Here is a 20468-nt window from a genome sequence, read left to right on the forward strand (position 1 = left end):
AATCGCCCCCTCCTTGAAGATTTTCTGGATCTGTAATTGAGAGGAAGGACTAAAAAGTTAATAGAAAAAGTTGACAATTTATGCAAATATGAAAAGTTTCATCAAAATTCCAGCCTGGGTTTGATGAAATTTCTGGATTTTTTTTTTGGTTAATTTTGCATGGTATATGTTAATAAATGTCTGAAATAATAAATAAAATAAACCTATTTAAAGTAGCATATAATAAAATACATACCATCTTTCAAAACAATTGAAATGTTTTCACTATGCAAAAAGATTAAAATCTCCAATAAGGTGTGTAATTTTGGACAAGGCACTTGTTTATATGCTGACATGTTTCCAAAACATATGCTTAAAGAAAAAATTACGATGGATGAAGATTGAGAAATTAAAATAAGGAAATGAGGCCCGAAAATATAAGAAAAAAGAATCTTTCCAGATTTATAAAAAATATCGGATCGCTCTCAGGCCTGAAAGAGTGAAACCGGGAGGTCAATTAAAAAAAAAAAAAAAAACCCACACACACAAAAAGCCAGAAAAGTCTTATTCCTGAATTTAAGATGCGTGAGATTTGAAGTACACTGTTGGTTAAGTTTAGCCTGCTTTTTTGGCGCAATTTTCAGCTTACAAAAATGTACAAAAAAAAGTGCATGCATTAAAGTGGGTTTAAGTATGAATTCTTTTAAAAAAGCTGCAAGACAAGTTGGAAGAATCTTATACCTTACTGAATTCTAGTTATAGTCTCATTGCAAAGGAGTTGAATTTTCAACTATTTCATGCAACTATTGCAGAAAATAGCAGCTGATTTCACAATATTCGTAAATTTAAGAAAATTTTGAAAAGCCAACTGTTTTCTCAGTTTTTTGAATAATTCCTAAAGATTTTCCTTTCTGACAAAAAGAATAACAATAGTCACTATTTGATTTTCATGAGTTTAATTACATCAACACTTAAGTTATTAAGTTTTTATTCTGTCCAACTATTTCAACATAATAAAAATTCAGGAGTACTTAAGCATATTTAAAACTTAAGTTTTGAATTATCTGGGAAACTCGATAGATTAACTAATATATAAGAGGCAAACCTAACCTGGCAGTGTTTGATCTAAGTTGTGATTAGGATCTGCATAGCCTTGATAATGCTGCAAGTTAGTTTTGCTCCAACTATAACTAACAAATAAAATGGCTGACACATAGTGACAAAGTACTTACAATGACATTCCTTCCTTCAGTTCCTTCACTTTTTGATTGGCCTCAGCAATTTTCAAATCAATTCTATTCAACACTTCTGCTTTTTTCAGCTGCAATACACTCAACTGAAATAAAAAAATATATATATGTACCACAAAATGAAATTAGCGGAAGCAGAATAAAATAAATGAATTTTGTAAATTATGACAAAAACACAGAACTTCAAAAAAAAAAAAAAAAAAAAAAACCCTAAAATAGTTTTCTTATTTCTCAGATAAAATAAATATACATTCTACAGAATAATACTTGATATCATTATATTTTCTGCAAAAATAAAATGTCGAGGGCCATTGATCTTCATTGGGGACTAATAAACTGACTAGGACCAGCCTAGCTGGGCCCAGAGCAAGTTGTTGGTCATCACATTTGTCTTTGAATTTGTATTTATACCTAAAGTGAATGGAAAATTTAAATTTCTCAACACAGGAAAACCAGAACAAAATAAAGTAATCATAGTGTGTGTTAATAACAAGGGGATTCATTTTACCCCATAGTGAGGAGACCCATTTACCCCTTATAAGGAAAATGTATGGGATAAGTGAGGCCTCTTCTCTTAGATACTTATTAATAATACATTGTGAAAATTTCCTATTTTAGTATACAGTTCAGGTTAAACTATACATAATAGTTTAATGAACATACAAAAAATATAAAAACTAACCTGGAAACACTTTGGTGGAAAAGTACTTTAATATTGTGGGGGAAAATAGAAATCACCAACTTCATAAATGGACACAATCAAAAGACTAAGTAAAAATAATTTTTGGCCAGTCACATTCAAGTGTTACCGCAACAACTCCAGGACGTCACAATGTTTTATTTGGTGCCAGCAAGGAAAGAATTAACAAAGGACTTACCCCAATGTTGTCAACACAAAAAACACCACACACACATCATGCTAATTGGCAGGGTTACACAATCTTTATTCATAAACCCTTTACGCACAGGGGTCATGGGGACTCCCGAAAAAGTATTCATGGTACACTCTTAAAAGATTTCAAGATTAGATTGCAAGTAATTCAAATAAAAAAGGGAAAAATTTTAAGTTCAAAAATCCAATCTATTGAAGATAATCACTTAATCTTACATAGCAGAATGATAAACACTAAAAAAAATTGGCGAAAGTTAGTTGTTGGTTTTGGATGATATTGATAAAAAGTGTGGCAAACAATTTTTCACAGCGGCAATAGCGAGGAGGTCGGCAGCGATACTCCTTGAACTGCCGACATGATAAATGGAGATGAATGTGGCTAGAGCGGGTCATAGATGTGGCTACATAGTTCGGTCGACAAAAATGGCGAAGGTGGTGCAAAAACAGAACGCCCCTCACACATCCCCAGCTTAGAATCGCCCATCCAGATGCATATGATTCTCAACCACATAAAATGAGCTCAGGGTACAGAGATTATGCATAGAGGAAAATGAAAAAAATAAATACTTGCATTCTTTGGTATGGTAATTTGAATTAAAAATCATGTGGACACCGCCATTTTTTCTTTTCATATACTCTAGATTACCTATTAACGTTGCAAACTAAATATACCACATTACGGCCTGATAGGACTTCATCGCTCAGTAACGATTACATTGTTGATGCAAGATTGCAAAAAGCAGATGAAGTGGGAATGATCATCCGCTCCATCTTTCCTTCCTCTCCACTCGCAAGTAAAAGCATTGCAGCTCTTCAGAAACACGTCTACATTGTTTCAAGACCAACCATCTACTCCCGCTGAAATCACCAACAAACCCTGGCAAAAACCCCACGCCGTCGCGTGAAAACAAACGTACTCATGCGCGACGTCGTCAGCGTAGCCAATGGGAAAGCAGAAAAATGACATCACCGAACGGCGACTGTGCCTACAGCCAAGCAGCGAAAAGGCGGCAAAACAACAATGTAGCAGGAAGAAGAATGCAAAACATGGCTACCAAAATCTCAGATGACGCCATTAACTTACCAAAAATTGGAAAATGCGAAACTTAGAAAAAAAAAACAAAAAAAAAACGTGAATTGATGCAAATATACAGGGTGTTCTGTTTTAACCTGCAAGACCTTTATTTTTACAACTGTTAGTCCTAGATGTATACTTGCAATTGCAAAAATGTTCAAAATCAGATGCAGAGTTTAGATATTGAAAGTTTGAAGTGAAAATAAAAATTATTCAAGAAATACATAATGTAACTTTTTATATGGGCCCTGGGTCTCCTAACTAATATTCAGAGAAATAAACTCTGTTAAAAACTATTACTGACACAGAAAACTTGAAATTAGTATGACCAATATTCACCGAGATATGAAACGCAGCATTTTGTGACTTACACTACTTTTTCACTTGCAGGCAATAACAGCTTTTGGGGGGAAATATAACGGTTAAGAGGTGTTTAAAATTATAAGTGTGCACAAAGTGGTTTTTCAAGTTGTTCGAAGTTTTGTTGTGTTTTTTGCGTATCATGGCGTAACATTTGCATTTATTTTTGAATAGCAATGAAAAATATTAATACTTTTTTTTTACTTCGACAACCTAGCATTCTTCTGTAAGGGCGATAAGTTCCAATCTCATCTTCTGAATGGTCCCTTACAACTTTAAATTGGAATATCTCCATGAGTTTTGGTCGCACAAGTTTCAATTTTTTTGTGTTAGTAATATTTTTTAACAGAGATTATTTCCCTAAATGTAAGTTAAGGGACCTAGAGCATGTATAAAAAGTTAAATTTTGTATTTTTTGACTCATTTTTATTTTTTCTTCAAACTTCCAATATCCCAACTCTGCATCTGATTTAGAACATTTTTGCAATTGGAAGTGTACATTTAGGGTTAACAGTTGCCAAAATAAAGGTCTTGCAGGTTAAAACGGAACATCCTGTATGTGATTACTATGTCACACACTTTGAAAAATGCTGCCTTAACTTCTAAAAAATATTTTTTTGATTTTTTTTTTTTTGACAAAAGTTCTATGAGTTTGAAATAATGACTCTTAGAATTCCAAAAAGCCCAAATAACTGCAAAAACAATAATGTGATGAAATCTGATGTGATCAATGTAAAAAATATAAAAGTCATATGTGTATTTCAGTTTCAGGGGGCGGACCCATTACCCCAGAGTAATCTATTTCCCCTAACCAACCATAAATAATGTTTAAATGAAACTAATCCTCCAAATTAAAAATCATATCAAAAAATCTTTTGATATGTTTTTTAATTTGGCTTTTTAATTTGCACTTTCGTCATATCATTGCTCGTTCAAGCTAAATTTGCCTGTTGGTTGACAATTCAAATTTACCAGTGCAGATTAATGCTTAACTTTTTGGAGCTATTCAAAATTGAACAAAATTGTGCAAAGCAAAAAAAGAAACATTGGTATAAGGCAAGGTGTCGTGGTCATGATCTTTTGAAACAAAAGAAAGAAACTTTTCCATTTAGTGCACAACTTCTTGTCAAAACCAGAACTTTAGTAGGTACAGCAACAAGAGATAATTTTGGAGCAGTTAAATCTTGGTTTTGGAGGGGGGAGGGGGAAGGACCAGGAAAAACATGTAATTAGGAGGAAGAGTGATTGTGAAGAACACTTACAAGAACCCTCAGATTGAAGTGATTTTCTTGATTTGGAACACTTAGTTTAGTTTGGGTTAAGAAACTAAGAAAAATTGACTACTGGGTGCAAAACGGGTAGAAACTCTGTTTGCCACGAAAAACCACCATCACTGAAGGCATAAAAAAATCTTTTTTTTTTTTTTTACACGCCAAAAATTTACTACACACAAAAAGAGCTGCTTAATTTTTTTAGACTTTTAAAAAGGAAAACTCACTTCAGCCTTGACTGCTCGTTTAATGCTTTCAAATTTTTCATTTGTAAGAGATGCCACTAGTTCATTAAGATGCTCAAATGCAGCCTGTGATTCAGTTCTATATTTGAGGGAGAGAAAAAAAAAGTTTTTCATTTTAACAACAAACACTAAGTTTTACATCAGAAAATCAATTAATAAAACCTTTGACAAAAAAAAAATAAATAAATAAATAAAACAAAATAAAATAAATAAATAAAAAAAAAATCAAAGGAAATTCTGGATAATTAATTTTTCTATAGCACATAACATGAAAATTAATAGCTAAAAATCTGATGTGGACACCCCACTTTCTTTTATGTCTATTAAACAATAGATGTTTTCATAACTCTAAAGAATGGGTGAGTGTATGCATGTTAGAGGCAATACTTCAATAAATAGCCTTTTAGACATTTTTCTACACACATAAAAGTGTAGAAATAGAATTGCGCACTTTTCTGTAGTACTTTACTTGGTTCATTTTAAATCGTGATTGTCATTTCAACTTGGCAATATACTGCCAAACAGACTACAAAATTTGGCAACCATAATCTTGTCGATATACTTGTGGACAAAAATGACAGACGGAAGCACAGCACATAAAACTTAGTTATGTGAATAAGGTTCAAGGTGCATAGAAAATTTTTGACCATAGCGAACAAGCATAATACTGTGATCAAAATTATTAGGGCTGATTCTCTTAAAGTGCATAAAGAATATATATCGTTTAATTTTTTTTAAACTTCCTTTTAATTTTATGTAGGAGGACTTTATTACTAAGTAATAATCACATTGAACAAGCTCACTTTTATCCACCTTTGTTTAATTTCCTTCATCCTATATTATAAACTTACATAACAAGACAATATATAAGTATAACAACTTTCTTAAAAATTCAAAACTTAGTTTGAAATGCAAAAATCCAAGTCATTATTCCATGGAGCAGAAATATTTTATAAAATTTCAAATGTTAATAATGTAGAAGAAAGAAAATTTTGGAATTGATATTGCACACACTATCAGAACAGTGACATAAGCAAGGGTTGAAAATACATACCGCAGTGATATTTCCTTCTTTTCCAGCAACTGCAATTTTTCATTAGTTCTTTTACACTTCTCTTCAGATTCAGCTAATTTTTCAGCCAATTTTTTACATTTTTCTTCAGATTCTACAGATACTTTTTTACACCGTTCTTCAGTTTTCAACAATGTTTCATGAAGGCTTTTACTATCCTCTCGAGATTCCAAAAGAGATTTCGTCATATTATCTTGCCAGTTTTTAATATCAATATGATTTTTCTCCAACCTATTTGAAATGTACAGAAAAATATAATATCCATTATACATTGAGCCTAATTTTCAGTCACTCAAACGGAGATGCTGCTAATTTCTAGCTACCTCCTTTCAAATGAATGAATCCCACGGAAATTGCCAGCCCTGGGCCCCATTCATATGAAGGAACTTCTCCTCACACACAAACAACAGAATCAGCATCATAATAAAACCTTATAATAAAAAAGACAAATGATTTTAACTATAAGTACCAGGTGTGGAAAAATCATGATTTTTTTAGATTTTTCTTTTTTTTTTTTAAATAAAAGACTGTTGCTCATATTTATAAATTTGCACAAATTAGATTACTGCAGACACATGCTTCAGCATCATAAGGAAAGCCTCTTTCAATCACAACAACTGAGCTTATGGATAAAAAGACATCAAAAAAAAAAAAAAAAAAAAAAAGAGGTCGAAGAGCAAGCAGAGTAAAAAGTAAAATAATGGATTAACTGAACACCAATGAGAAAATTATAAATCAGAACTAATAGGAATGCAAACAATGAGCAAGAGTTTTCTCACAGGCATACAACCTAGGCAAGAAATAATTTTACTGCTAGAAGGTTAAGCCACTAAAATTGAAATAAAAAAGGGAATTTCAATAAACTTGAACCATAAGAAAAGAAAAAGGCAGATTGAAAGAAAACCTTCAGGAAATAAAACAAAAAAAAATTTCGGAAAAATAAAAATAAAGACAAATAGAGAAGGAAAAATTACAACTGCATAACAAAAATGGAAACATGTATGAAATAAATTAAGCAAGACAGATTAAATTGAATAGAAAAAAAAAACAATAAAAAATGAACAAGATGGATAAAAAAGGATGAGAAAAGAGAAAAAAATTATGACAACAAAGACGAAATTATATAAATAGAAGCCAGACAGTAAAAAAAATACGGAATAACATTGATATTGTCAACTCAGAATAATGTATTGTATTTACAATATATTCATAATATATTGTAAAATCAGGAAAAAAGTCATTGAAAAATTAATATAAATGCATAGGGGATTTAAATCAAAATTTAATATATACTAGAGGATCCACAGACATTGTTCTATTCAAACTTTATAAATTGAAAAGTTACAAAATTTCAATAAACTATGAAGTATTTGAACTGTTCTGTTGAAAAAAAGAAGTAAAAAAAATGTTTTAAGCTGATATGCTGTCAGAATTTGTATATTTATTACAACTTGATTTATCTAATGCCCACTGTTTTATTAACTATTTTTTCTCTCGTACTTGATGGTTTGTTCTTTCAGCCATACTCAAAAGATAAAAAGCGTCCTCAGATATTAAGTGTAAAAATCTACCTACCCATCTAGAACAAACGGGAAATCCCGCTGCAACATCTCCCATATGAAAAAGAATAAAACAATCGAAAGCATATTGTTTAGAAAAATGATAAAGGTAAAAACAGTTCTCTGAATAAGCGAAAATCACTCATATCTCAATTCCCACTTCTTCCCGATGTAAAATAAACATTCTTCAACTAAAATGACGAAAAACTTTTTAAAAACGAAAAACAATTCTTTGCAATTTGAAATATTTCGCCAAATAAACAAAAAATACAATAAATTACATTAACAGTATCTTTAAATGTAAACAAATGATTGCGCAACTTGATTGTTTATAGCCAAAGGCGCCAAGCCACCATGTTACTGTAATCCAACCAATCAGTGAGAGAAGCCGACTCCGACCGATTAGTGGTCCGATCTTTTGAACCAAAACTTTTTAAGCTTTATATATTGCCTAATCTGTTCTTTCCACCAAAGATAAAGATCTTCCACTGGACTGATCTTTTGTGTACTGAACTACCCTGTTGTAATTTATCTGGACGAAAATAAAATTTGTTTCATCTTTAAATTCCATCATCTTTTCTTTAAATAATGAACTGATTAGTTAGATAATCTTTAAAGTATTCTTGACATTGGTGCCAAAAATCAGATGGATTTCTGCTGAGAAACAAATGTTGCTAGGTACAGTACTTTATCATTTGGTTAGGAAAATCTAAAGCACCGATCCGGTCACATGGTTCAACTACGACGACAGAATACACGTTTTATGTGAACCTTGCAGTACTTTACTTTAAAATATATCACTGGACCTAAAATCGTTGCTTTCAAGAAATGAAGGCTTCACTCTCACTCTCTACATTTTATCTATTCTCAGTTGACATATCACAGTAGGAAATTTCATTATAAAAAGCAGAGCTGGCTTTCTTATTGTCCTTTGGCAACAGGTTAAATATTTATTTCAGTTCTGGCTCAACAATAGGTTAAAATAAATATTAATCATTTGGGAGATTTTGCCATCCAATGTTTAAATTAATTAATTAACAAAAACTTTTCCGATTCAACCCATTGCGCTTCGAAACCATGCTTGCCACAACTTAATTATGCACAAAAAATTTGATCAAAATCGGTCCAGCCGTTTAAAAGCCTTATGGTGACAAACGTACGCACAGAAGATTTTTATATATTAAGATATGGTATACTACTACACTATAAATACAAAAAAATGGGGGAAATAAACAAATTAGGTAGCATTAAATGATACAAATGGGAGTGAAATGAACAAAAAGCCAAATTAAATTTTAAGTATTATTTTTAATTTTAACATTAATATATTTTCAAGAACACAGTTGTCAGATATTTAAATATAAGTTTTATTACACTTAATGTACAGAGGGTAATATCATAAAATCAGACAGCTATTTATTTTTTTTTTGTTCTCTCGTAAAAGTATATGTATTAAAAAAAAAAAAAAAAACACACACACACACATAAATTTCATATTTTTTATAATTTAAATATCTTTTTAAATATTATTTCTGATTTTTTCAAAACTTTTTTGTACATGCTTTAATTTTTGTAAATAAGAAGTCATGGTTGAAGCAATATTAATTTCTAGGTTTTTAAAATATTTTGTATGTATAAGCACACACTACAGCAACAGGCGTCATTTCCCAGCACTTTTCTTTACATCCAGCTTTTAGTGTAGAGCATTATAATTTCCTCATTGTTTTTATTAAAAGAAAAAAATCCTGAATACAGTGGCCACTAATAAAAAAAGTAGCAACTAATTTTTAAGTGTTCACTAACCACTGAATGAAAATTTGAATTTTTTAGTTGAGTAAGGAAAGAAAACATAAGTAGATAAAAATGATCAAGTGCGTTCAAACCCTAGAGACAAAATCTATACAAGAGGCTGTCCATTAATCATGTGAGGCTCGAATGGGGGGGGGGGAGGGGTCCAGAAAAAATCACGAAACATCACATAGGGGGAGGGAGGGTTGTAGTAATATATCATGTGTATTTATTTTTTGGACAAATGCGCAACATTCAACCAAAAAGTGGCTTGTAGTGTGCGACTTTGATTCACCATCACGCTGTTGCCAAACCAGCAAAGTGAAGTTCTCGATCACAAGCCGCTACAACCGCCCGCGCGCCCGACTCCATTATTCTGTTGTTTTGGCACTGAATACACGAGTCAATTGTTTAACCTCATAGGTTTGCATTAAAACAATGTCTAAACTAGATGATCTGTATAAAGACCTATTAGCAGAATATAAGATAGGAAAGAACCTGGTGTAGCTCAAAAAGAATTTAATGAATTGTGCGAAATAAAAATATACTAGGAAAGAAGAATCTATGAAATGGGCAAATGATCTTTTACTAGATTACTGCCAAAAGCACCAAGCAAAGAAGTCTTCTAATATCCTCTTTTATTGTTCTAATACTAAAAAGGTAAGTTAAAATGTGTATACATTAACTATATCTTTTTATGAACATTGTTCAAATAATAAAAATTCACTTATAGTTTTATTTGCAGTAGATGTTATTGTTAAATCTTACAGTTTTTCATAACATTGAGAAAACAAATATACTTATTCCATAAATAAAATATGCATAGCTTACCTACCAACCTTAAGTATTTAAATCCAAACATATTCTATTTATTTTTACGCATAAAAAGGTTATTAAATTAATCTCTTATGTTTTTAGGTCTTTAGGAATAATATTTTAAATTCCATTAAAAAGTGCTAAAAAGCAGAACATGATTAAGTGAAGGTACCCATTGGCTACTTTTCACCGCTCGCAGGACTTTAAAAAAGCAGGTATTTTGACCCGACAGTCTACGAGGCATGGGTTTATTAAATTAACATAGCTATACACTCAGGAACATTCAAAATAACGCCCCAAGAAAGAAGAAAGGTACAATCGCAAAATTTTGCATATAAGAAGAGTCAGGGTCCGATCAAGCCAAACTGGTGCCCAGGTCCTGAGTAGAATTTGGTGCCCCCCCCCCATGAGAAAATCTGCATAATTTTAAAGTCAATGTTTCATACTAGAAACCACATTGTAAAAAACGATTCAGAAACGTTCCTGGAAAATAATAGGCAGCTGATGTGCCCACTTTCTGCCAGTAACATAGCTCGCAAAAACCAGGAACATTTACCGCGAATATTCAGTAACCTTCCTGAAAAATCCAGAAATCTTCCCGTTTAATGCCAGTCGTTTCACTGGGACTTCAGAGTAATCTTAGGTAGAGCTAATATAACAGCTTGGCGCCTACCTAATGTATCCAAGACAGCTCCAAAAGCAGCATTGCAAACATGACCACCTCTGAGCCAGAATTGCAAGTAAGAGTCAAGCATCTCACTTGATTGCAATTCTTGCAAAGCTACTAGTCCATACATATTCGCTCCCTTTGGAAGTTTTTCTGCATGGACTAGCTATAATTGAACTCAAACAAATACACCTTATATTCTCAGTTAATCTTTGAACTGGGAGCTAAAAATATTTCTTTAAAACAGAGAGAAGTCTATTTTTGGACAACTTGTAGCAATTCAGGAAACTTTTTGACAATGATACGCAGACATGTGACCCAAACAGGATGACAAATACTGAAATTACATGGCTTTGTGAACAAACATAATACTGTCTGCATATTTTACTACACCTGAAAGCTTTCCTATGTATTTTAGTATCTATTCGACACACTATTTTTATCAGATGCTTGAAGTTAAATGGAACACGTTGAGTTAAGCTTTTAATGCTTTCTTTTTTCTGCACACAGTATTTTGCTCTCTCAAAAAATACTGAATTGAGTAAAAATACTGAAAAATCACATCTCTGGATACTGAATGTTTCCAGGAAGTCAATAAAACCATTGAAATCCCGAAACGTTACACGGAAATACTCAGTAACGATTCAGAATTTTTTTACAGTGTACATTTTAAAGGAACATTACTACATTTAAAAATGGAAACCTGGAATTTGAATACCAAACACTTGATAGTCACCAAACTAATCACAGTTAGAATTGCCTCTTAAGGCAAAAAAGAGTTTAAAAACATTTTAAAACTGCAAAAAAAAAAAATCTTACTAATTCTGACAGCAAGCTTTAAAAAGGCTTCTTTTTGGCTTTAACAGAGGCAAATGTGTCGATCAAATAATCGAAATCTATGTTTGATGTCATAGAATTTTCAATGGTCAATAAGGAAAACAACTGTAAATTATCCTGAGAAATGCAGCTTCTCAAATGATTTGATTCTTTTCAAAATTGAAAAGGAACGTTCACTGGAACAGCTGCTGATAGGCAAGGTAAGAAGCTGCAGGGGCGATTCCACATTCGAAAATGTATGTGTAATGTTTACTGCTCTTATCCTTTTTAAACATTCTCCAGAAGAAGGGTTACGTTTGCAAAAATTTGAAATGTGTGCAAAAATTTGAAAATTCTTCTGGAATATGTTCATCCATGTCATCTGAGTAATTTTTTTGAAATTCTAGAGCTAAGGAACAACGACTTCTTTACGCAAATTTTTTTAACTTTATGAGTTTTTGAGCCGATTTTTAAAACATTTTGAGCCCCTTCTCCCTTAAAGTTGAGAAAAAGTAAAATAAGCTTTTTTTTTTCTTTGAAAAAGGAAATAAGTAAAAGAATTTAGGCTAGGCCATTTTGGTGCCCCTAAATGTGTGGTGCCTAGGTCCGCGGACCCGATGGACCGTGCATTAATCAGGCCATGAGAAGAGTGACATCTGATGTGCGAATGATCCAAGTTTGGTGTCAATGCGCATGACCGTTTACCCTACAGTATCGATGCAACCAGGAAAAAGGTGCTGTATAAACCAGTGCATAATTAGGGATTTATAAATATTACGATTACATCACGATTGTTGGAGAGCCTTAATGAGTGAAGGATGCCAGGTCGATTAGTTAGAAAGCTTTGCTTACAGTTAAACGTTTGAGAGAGGTTTGATCATCGGCATGAAAATTGCAAGTTGGTCGATGAGCCGTGTTGTTGCTCACGTGGATCGTTAGGAGTGTTCCGTTAGAAACTGTTGTAGGCAGTGGACACGAGAAGGTACCCACATGCAAAAAACTGGGTTTGGAGCGACTAGGAAGTCGACAAGGAGAGATAATCCAAGGATTGTGCGGCAAGCACTCGTGGATCCCGCAGTGACTCGTTTCACCATACAAGCAGACATAGGGGTAGCAGTTGTTCCTCTAACCATTTCTAAACGTCTTGTGACACTGAATCTGCAGTCCAAGCACCCTTTTCACATATTCCGTTTTCCACCAAAGCATAGGCAACTCCGTCTACACTGGTGCGATGTAAGATGTCACTGACTGGCAAAAGGTGGTGTTCAGTGATGAATCCTGGTTCATTTTGAGGTTAGATGATAACTGCGAACGGATGTGGAGGTGCCCTGGAGAAAGGTACCACTCAACCCATTTTATAGCACTACAAACAGCCCGAACAGCGAGCATAATGGTCTGGGGAGACATAGCTTATGATAGTCGATCCACTCTAGCAGTGGTACGCAGAACCTTAACGGCCAGCGTTATTTTAATGACATTCTGCAACCACATGTAGGACTGTTCCTAAATGGTTTCCCAGGGGCAATTTTCCAGCAAGATAATGCCCGCCCGCACACAGCTAGAGTTGCTTAAGACTTCTTACGTCCTTTTGAGGCTCTTCCATGGCCAACCGGCTCCCCAGACTTGTCCCCTATAGAGCATGTATGGAATCAGCTGAAGCGTCTGACACCACCATGTTTCTCTGTGCAAGATTTAGAAGTGGCTGCTCAAAATTTGGGGGATCATCTGCCTCAGGACAACATCAGACATTTAATTAGCTCAATGTCGGTTCGTGTTACGGCATGTATTGCAGCAAAAAGGGGTCCAATGCGCCATTGAAGTAGCACTGTATCTCATTTATTAGCCTGTATTTGTTTAACTGCCTGGATTTTCGGATCAAGTGTCTCTCTCACATGCATTTTTATGTATATTAAATTTCACTCTAATCCAATTCTTCCTTCTTGGGGTGCTATTTTCAATATTCCTGAGTGTAGTTGTAAGTGGGTGATTCTCCAAAATGCAAACACTATTATGTCCCAGGAGCCTAACACAAGGATTGTTTGACATAGAATTTTTTTTTCTTTTTTTTTAATAGTTAGAAATAACTTTTCTAGTGTTATTCCATTATTATTAAAACAATAACTCATTTATTTTCCCCAACAAAATTTTTGAACAACCAGAAAATCGCTCTTTTGGAGTGTTCCCATTCCTTTCTCAAATATACTTAAATTATTTTAAAATTTTAGATCAACATTTCACAAACTTAATTTGTAGTACAAAATTATGCATACTTATAGGTGTAAAATAGCATTTTTAAATAAAAATAATTATTTAAATAATCAAGATACATCATTTTAAAGTTTGTGCCCGGGTTTTCATGTCACTCTCCTGTCCTAGGAATGAATTCAATTATTATAGATAAAAAAAAAAGAAATTTTTAATCTGCTGTTCTACAAAACTGTTTATTGTCACCATTTTGTTGGATTCCTAGAATATTTTGTTAATGTGATCAGTCTTCTGTTTTCATTAAAATTTAGAAGTTCAAAAATCAATTTATTTTAAATACTAGCTGCGTTACTCGGTTTTGTACGATACACCTCGCAAATAAAAGTTATGTCAAGTGACGCATGTTCAACAATCTGGCTTGAACCAAAAAAAATCTAAAATTTAGTGACAGATTGGGAAAAAATAACCAAAAAGGACAATTTTTAAATCCAGAGTACAGGAAAAACCTCAAAACAAAAGCCAGAATTTTATTTTTTCATATGCAAGAAAAAAAAAAGGCCACAGATCTTTCTTTTCAATGGTTTTCTTCATGCTACAAATTTAAATAAAAGCATTGTTCAACAATTTATTTCTAGTTGAAGGCTTTCTTATAGTTTAGCATGAAATTAGACAGAGTTATAATTCCCATTCTAATTTTCTTGGAGCATTGGAACAAATTTTATCTGATGGAGAAAAGTCAGGGGGTTTCTATCTTTGTTCTAATTTTTGCAAGCATTTTATCGCCCTCATATTACAGAAAAACGCTGTTTTCGGGTCCTTAAATTAAAATTTGAACGGTTCACTGTAATTCAACTTTTTTTTCTATTTAAAATGCATTTTGGTCGCGCGGTAAGGTAATTGAATAATAAAAGAATCTCAATGTTCCTATTATATTTTAAGATTGCATTTATAAAAATTTAAAAAATATTTTTTTTGTTTCACTTTTATTGTATTTGTTCCTTTATCACATCTACTTGTTCATTTTTAAGACTGCAGGTTTTTCTTTTATTTTTATCATTAAAATGAAATTGGAGGCCCAACTTCTAAAAAAAAGGGGAGGGGGCAACATATCAGTTATAAGAGGCGGCTTTCTTCCGCTGTTGCAGGAATTTTGTAGAAGGTTTGTAGAGATCTTGAGTGTCTTTTAACCTCGACATAATGTATGACCCTGAAATTTCTGTTCTTCCATCACAAATCACGGAGAAAATAAGAAGTGATTTCTATTAATCTTCTCAATGAGATATAACCTTAGCATTTATACACTCACCTTTTGAATCTCCGGTTGAGTACATTTTCTCTCTTTGAAACTTCTGCTTTAGGGTTGTTCTAATGCAGAAGCTTCAAAGTAGTCTACGTTCTCATAATGATTGTGTTATGTTCATTCCTTCACAGCAAACCCTCAGTATAGCTGCATGAGGTTTTCTTCACCATTGCTATGTCTTTGAGGCTAGCTAATCCTTGTCGTGTGAGCAGGCCCGTCATTAAGAGCCCCCAAGTTTTTAGAAAATAATGTATTTACATGTGAAAGGGTGTGGTTCTTGTATTTGTTTTGGTATAATTTACATTAAGTGCATACCCTTTGCCCCCCACTCTCCTCCGTAAAAATTCAAAATGAGGCTTGTGAGGTAGTCAGGTAGTTTAGACTTCTGGTTATAATTAGCAGCAACTCTTTGCTTTTAAGCTTTCATTGCAGACAGTTGCTTTCCTATTTTACCAGCGAAGTTCAGTTTTATTTGATTACATAATAATTAAACATTTCACATAATAAATTATGTGTTGTGTAACTGCTGCATTAGAGTACTTTTTTGGAATTAAAACAGTAACAAGTTCTCCCAAAATAATAGATTTCATCTTAACAAATTTCAATATTTGTGGGGGTCGATTCTCAATTATTGAGGGGGTCTGGACCCCTCGGACCCCACGGGTCGCGACGCCCATGAGTACTGTGCCTACAACTACAACTGGAGTTGCTTTTCAGTTGTTGGCATGGAAGAAAGTCTTGGTAATCTGTGGTCCGAGGATACTCTACTTTAATATTTTTTTCGCATACCTTTCATTAATATAGTCTTTGTTGTTATTATTGTAGACTTTCATTATTAGATGATACTTATACCCGTATTTTAAATATTTAAAAAGAATAATAAGATTTTTCATAGGTTCTAAAAATACACGTGATATAGAAGGGGGGGGGGGTGTCTTCAACCTCACCATGTATCGCCAAAGGGCAGGAGGGGTTAAAAAATGCCAAAAAAAAAAAAATCACATGATTAATGGACAGCCCCCAAGGAAAAGTTTCTATTGAGAAAAAGGCAAAACTAGTAAAGTTTCGAATTTTCAAAAGCATTTCAAGGTTTAAGTTACAAGAAAAAAAGCATCAATAATTTAAAGATTTTTTTTTTAAATTAAATCACGATTGCAACCACTGATTAAAATCAATTCATTTAAATTGTTGACATCCTGATAAGTATTGATGGTTAAACTTACATTTACTACATTATAAATAAACAGATTAATAAAATAAATGGTGATAAAAATACAATGAAAATGGGTTTTCAATAATTGGTAGTAATTGTGCTGAGAATATGTTTGAATAAATGCAACATGATCCAAGCTCGAATTTTCCAAGAAAACTGTATATATGTGTTTCAGAATTAAAAGGAAGCTCTTCCCCAGTCCAAATTCCTCGCACATAGCTTCTTTTATTGCACTAAAGAAAGGTTCCGTGTAACTAACATGAAGCTTAATTGCTTTTCAAGTATCATCATCACCTACAAGAACTAGGCTAAAAAGACTCTTTTGGCTTCTTGGTTCAACCACCATTTTCTAGGCCTGCAATGTTCTCGCTTGCCTTTGGGCCTGTAGTAGAAAGTGACTCGGCTCATCAATGGGGGACCTATTCTAGTTAGCATCTATAATAATTTACGGAACATTTTTATTTCAAGCAAAAGCCAAGATGTACTTACTCTTGCAAATCCAGGTGAACTTTTTCAATCTCTTTTTTAGCTATTGCATTTACTTCATTTGCTTTGTTTAAAGACATCTGAAGAGACTCAACTTCGTTTCGCAGTTTTTCATTCTCTACATTTTTCTTATGGAGTTCTTCACTTGCAAGCTAAAAATTTATAACAAAAGCTAATAAAACAGCTGGAAATATCTTCAAGTATAGAATGAAAACATAACAAGAGACTGATAAAAAATCGAAAATCTTAGGTGCCAGAAATTTTTTTAGGCATGAGACAAATCATTTCCAAGTGTTTGTAGTAAAATTTCAGTCACCAAATTAATTTGTTTAGCCACTCGGGCTTTGTCAAATCCTGAAAATAACTATTGCCAACTTTTATAAAGTACTTTCAGGGTTCTCAACATATTTTTAATTTGTCCCTAGAGAGAAAAGGTACCTAAATTCTAAAAAGACAAAGGGACAAAAGGGATCTTTATTTTAAATTTTAGAGCTTAAATTTACGGATTCATTGATTGATGGACAATAATCAGTAATTGGCCACTTAACCACTGGTTTTAATTGGTCAAATTTTTGAGATTAATTAGTTTAAAAATTTTTTTTAACAAAATAATTATTTTTGCCTTGAAGGAGAAACTACTGAAGCAATTAATTACATGTAATCAATATTTTCAAACTCTAGTGATGCTTGAAAATTGATTCCCTCATTTGAATCAAATTATCGTAATAGGAGTGTGATCACATTCCTTCATTTTTTTCAAAGAAAAAAAAAGGAAAATTAATCAGAGATCACAGGGAAAATTCAAAATAAGCCTGAAATTTAAAAAAAAAAAAAAGAAAAAAGGAACCACATCTAGAAAAAACAAACTTTTAAGAATTTGAAACTAAAAAAGGGATTTTTAGAGAAAAGAAGGGACCAGTTGAGACCTATTATAATATACTTGAAGTAAAACTGCACAGCTGGGAGAAAATATCAGGGTCTTCAGTTTACCTCAGTTATGTTTCCAGAACTTCACGCTTTTCATACGTAGCGCAAGATATTTTCATTTGTCAAACATTCACGTGTTTGATAAAATATATTCAAGGTTCATGGGCAGAAATTTATAAAAATAAGTCGTTAGTCCAACTAACCAATAACTACAAAATTTTGTTGGTCTGTACAAATTTCTAGTGGTTCATTTTTGTGACCTGGCTTTAAATAATGAAACCTTATAAAAAAAAAGCACAAAAATATTAAAAAAAAAATCAACATAAACTAATGAGATCATTAAGCAGTTTTCAATAGGCAAAGAGTCAGTCTGAGGGTTTGGGGTCAAAATGTCGCCACCGAAATGTCGCGGGACAAAATGTCGCGGCCAAAATGTCGCTTGTCCAAAATGTCGCCAGGCCAAAATGTCGCCGATCCAAAATGTCGCCGGGCCGAAATGTCGCCGGGCCGAAATGTCGCCGGTCCAAAATGTCGCCGGGCCAAAATGTCGGCGATCCAAAATGTCGCCGGGCCGAAATGTCGCCGGGCCAAAATGTCGCCGGTCCAAAATGTCACCGGGCCAAAATGTCGCCGGGCCAAAATGTCGTAGAACCAAAATTCGCTCATTCAGTTGGTAAGAAAAATGCAAATGTACAAAAATGCTGTTTAACACCAAATTTGCAGAATAAATGATTACTGCCTTTAATGAATGTCTTCGTTAAAAATGGGACTGAACTAACCGAGTTTCTTGATGAATTCTAAAAAGATTACTCCGTTTTGATTCCCAACTCTCGGCTGTTTTTCAGCAAACAAATAGAATACAAGCGTTACGTTATCTTATTTCTTGTGACTCGCTATCTACCAACTGTAAAACGTTCTGACGGCCTTCAGTTCTGACGTTCGATAAATTTTTTAAAACTTTTCTTCAAGAATAGTGTGCGTTTGTATGTGACCGATTTTTTGGGGCCATTCTACGTCAAAACCTGTGGTAAGAATTCGAACGATACCCGCAAGTACCCATATATGATTTAGGGCTGCGTGGTTTTTTTGCGTCAATTCGTTCAAGATAGTGGAGAAACTGAACGTTTTCATCGATATGCGTGACTGTCATTGCTCAAAAAATGATGAACGGAATCAAATAAAATGTTAGGAAGCAGCAGGGGGACAGATTTTGGGGTCAATAACACCAGAGGGTGGAGCAATCGAATGTTTTTTTTTCCTTTCTTTTTTTTTATCTGTGACTGATATATCTCAAAAAGTAATACAGTAGACCCTCGTTTTCAGCAGGTTTATTTTACGCAGTTTCGATTATACGCGGTTGAAGATTTGACACCTTTATTTTATTTACGCAGATGAGTTTCGGTTTTACGCTGATGCGGCAATGCAAACAGGTAACATTTTACATTTTCCTCTCTTTCAAAACCCAAGCTCCTATAGATTGCAGATTACTTGTAACTAACTGCATTTTGGCGTGCTAATAATCGAACTTGGGTCCTTGGAGACATTTTATGCGATTGGTTCCAGAGCTTTTTCCATTATAGAAGTAAAGTGATTAAACTCACACAGTTCAGAACTCACTGGAAGAAGAGCTTTTAGGAGTGACAAAGGAGGTCAAAACCAACGAGGATACCGACTCCGGTGACAAACAACCAAAAACGCTCACATTGAAAATTTTGAACCATTCGTAGACAATAGAAATAATATTTTTTCTGATTTGTTAGTAAAGGAAGATTTTATCAAGGAAATGACGCAAGTGGTCATGGATGCGTTAATGCTCAGCAAAGAATTAGAGGAAAAATTCTTAATGACTACCAAAAGACTATCATAGCCAGCTCTTCTTCATAAACAGAACACGAAATTAGTTTGTTTTCTTTATGCATATTGTGCATAAAAATCGATATAAGTACACATTAAACTTTTCATACAATTAGTCATCACTAGAATGAAGTATTTTTTTTATCTACGGAACCTAATCCCTATTTTGAACCCATTCCCTATTTTTGATATTAGGTCTCAATTTACGCGGTTTCGATTTACGCAGCATTTCCGTGGAACATAACACCCGCGTAAAACGAGGGTCTACTGTACAAGGGTTAAGACAAAATTTGGTCTACAGGTATATCTTAAAGGGCGAGTTGCTCATTTATTTTTGGCTTCAGTCATCCCAAAAGGATGGATCACCGAATATTTTTAATCGTTTTATGTGACTGCTATATCTCAAGAAGTAATGCAAGGATTCATACAAAAATGTAGTATGCAAGTGAAATTAAACGAAAACAAGCCTTATTTTCGTTCTAAGTTGAGTTTCGTAATCGTTTACGTGAGTTAGTGTAATTAAATAAACAATGAAAAATATACTGGTTGAGCAAGATATCAATAAAATCTAAATTAGCCGTGTATTCCTCTCATTTTTGTAGCACTTTAACTAGCGTGGGTGTTAAATAAAAACTGAGTTTGCATTCTTATACAATTTGCGTAGTAAAAATTCAATAATTAAAACAGCATTTT

General features: G+C 33.3%; 1 protein-coding gene across 1 annotated transcript in view; it reads right to left on the minus strand.

The window, feature by feature from the left end:
* The window catches only part of LOC129226690 (uncharacterized), an 89775-nt gene that overhangs the window by 16669 nt on the left and 52638 nt on the right, over positions 1-20468 (minus strand). Inside the window, exons 17-20 of the mRNA XM_054861320.1 lie at positions 16998-17146; positions 6127-6375; positions 5055-5151; positions 1212-1315 (exon numbers count right to left, since the gene is read on the minus strand). Of these exons, the coding sequence (XP_054717295.1) occupies positions 1212-1315; positions 5055-5151; positions 6127-6375; positions 16998-17146 (599 nt within the window). The remainder of the gene's footprint in view (positions 1-1211; positions 1316-5054; positions 5152-6126; positions 6376-16997; positions 17147-20468) is intronic.

The sequence above is a fragment of the Uloborus diversus genome, chromosome 7 (genome assembly GCF_026930045.1).
Source record: "Uloborus diversus isolate 005 chromosome 7, Udiv.v.3.1, whole genome shotgun sequence".
In the NCBI taxonomy this organism is placed as follows: domain Eukaryota; kingdom Metazoa; phylum Arthropoda; class Arachnida; order Araneae; family Uloboridae; genus Uloborus; species Uloborus diversus.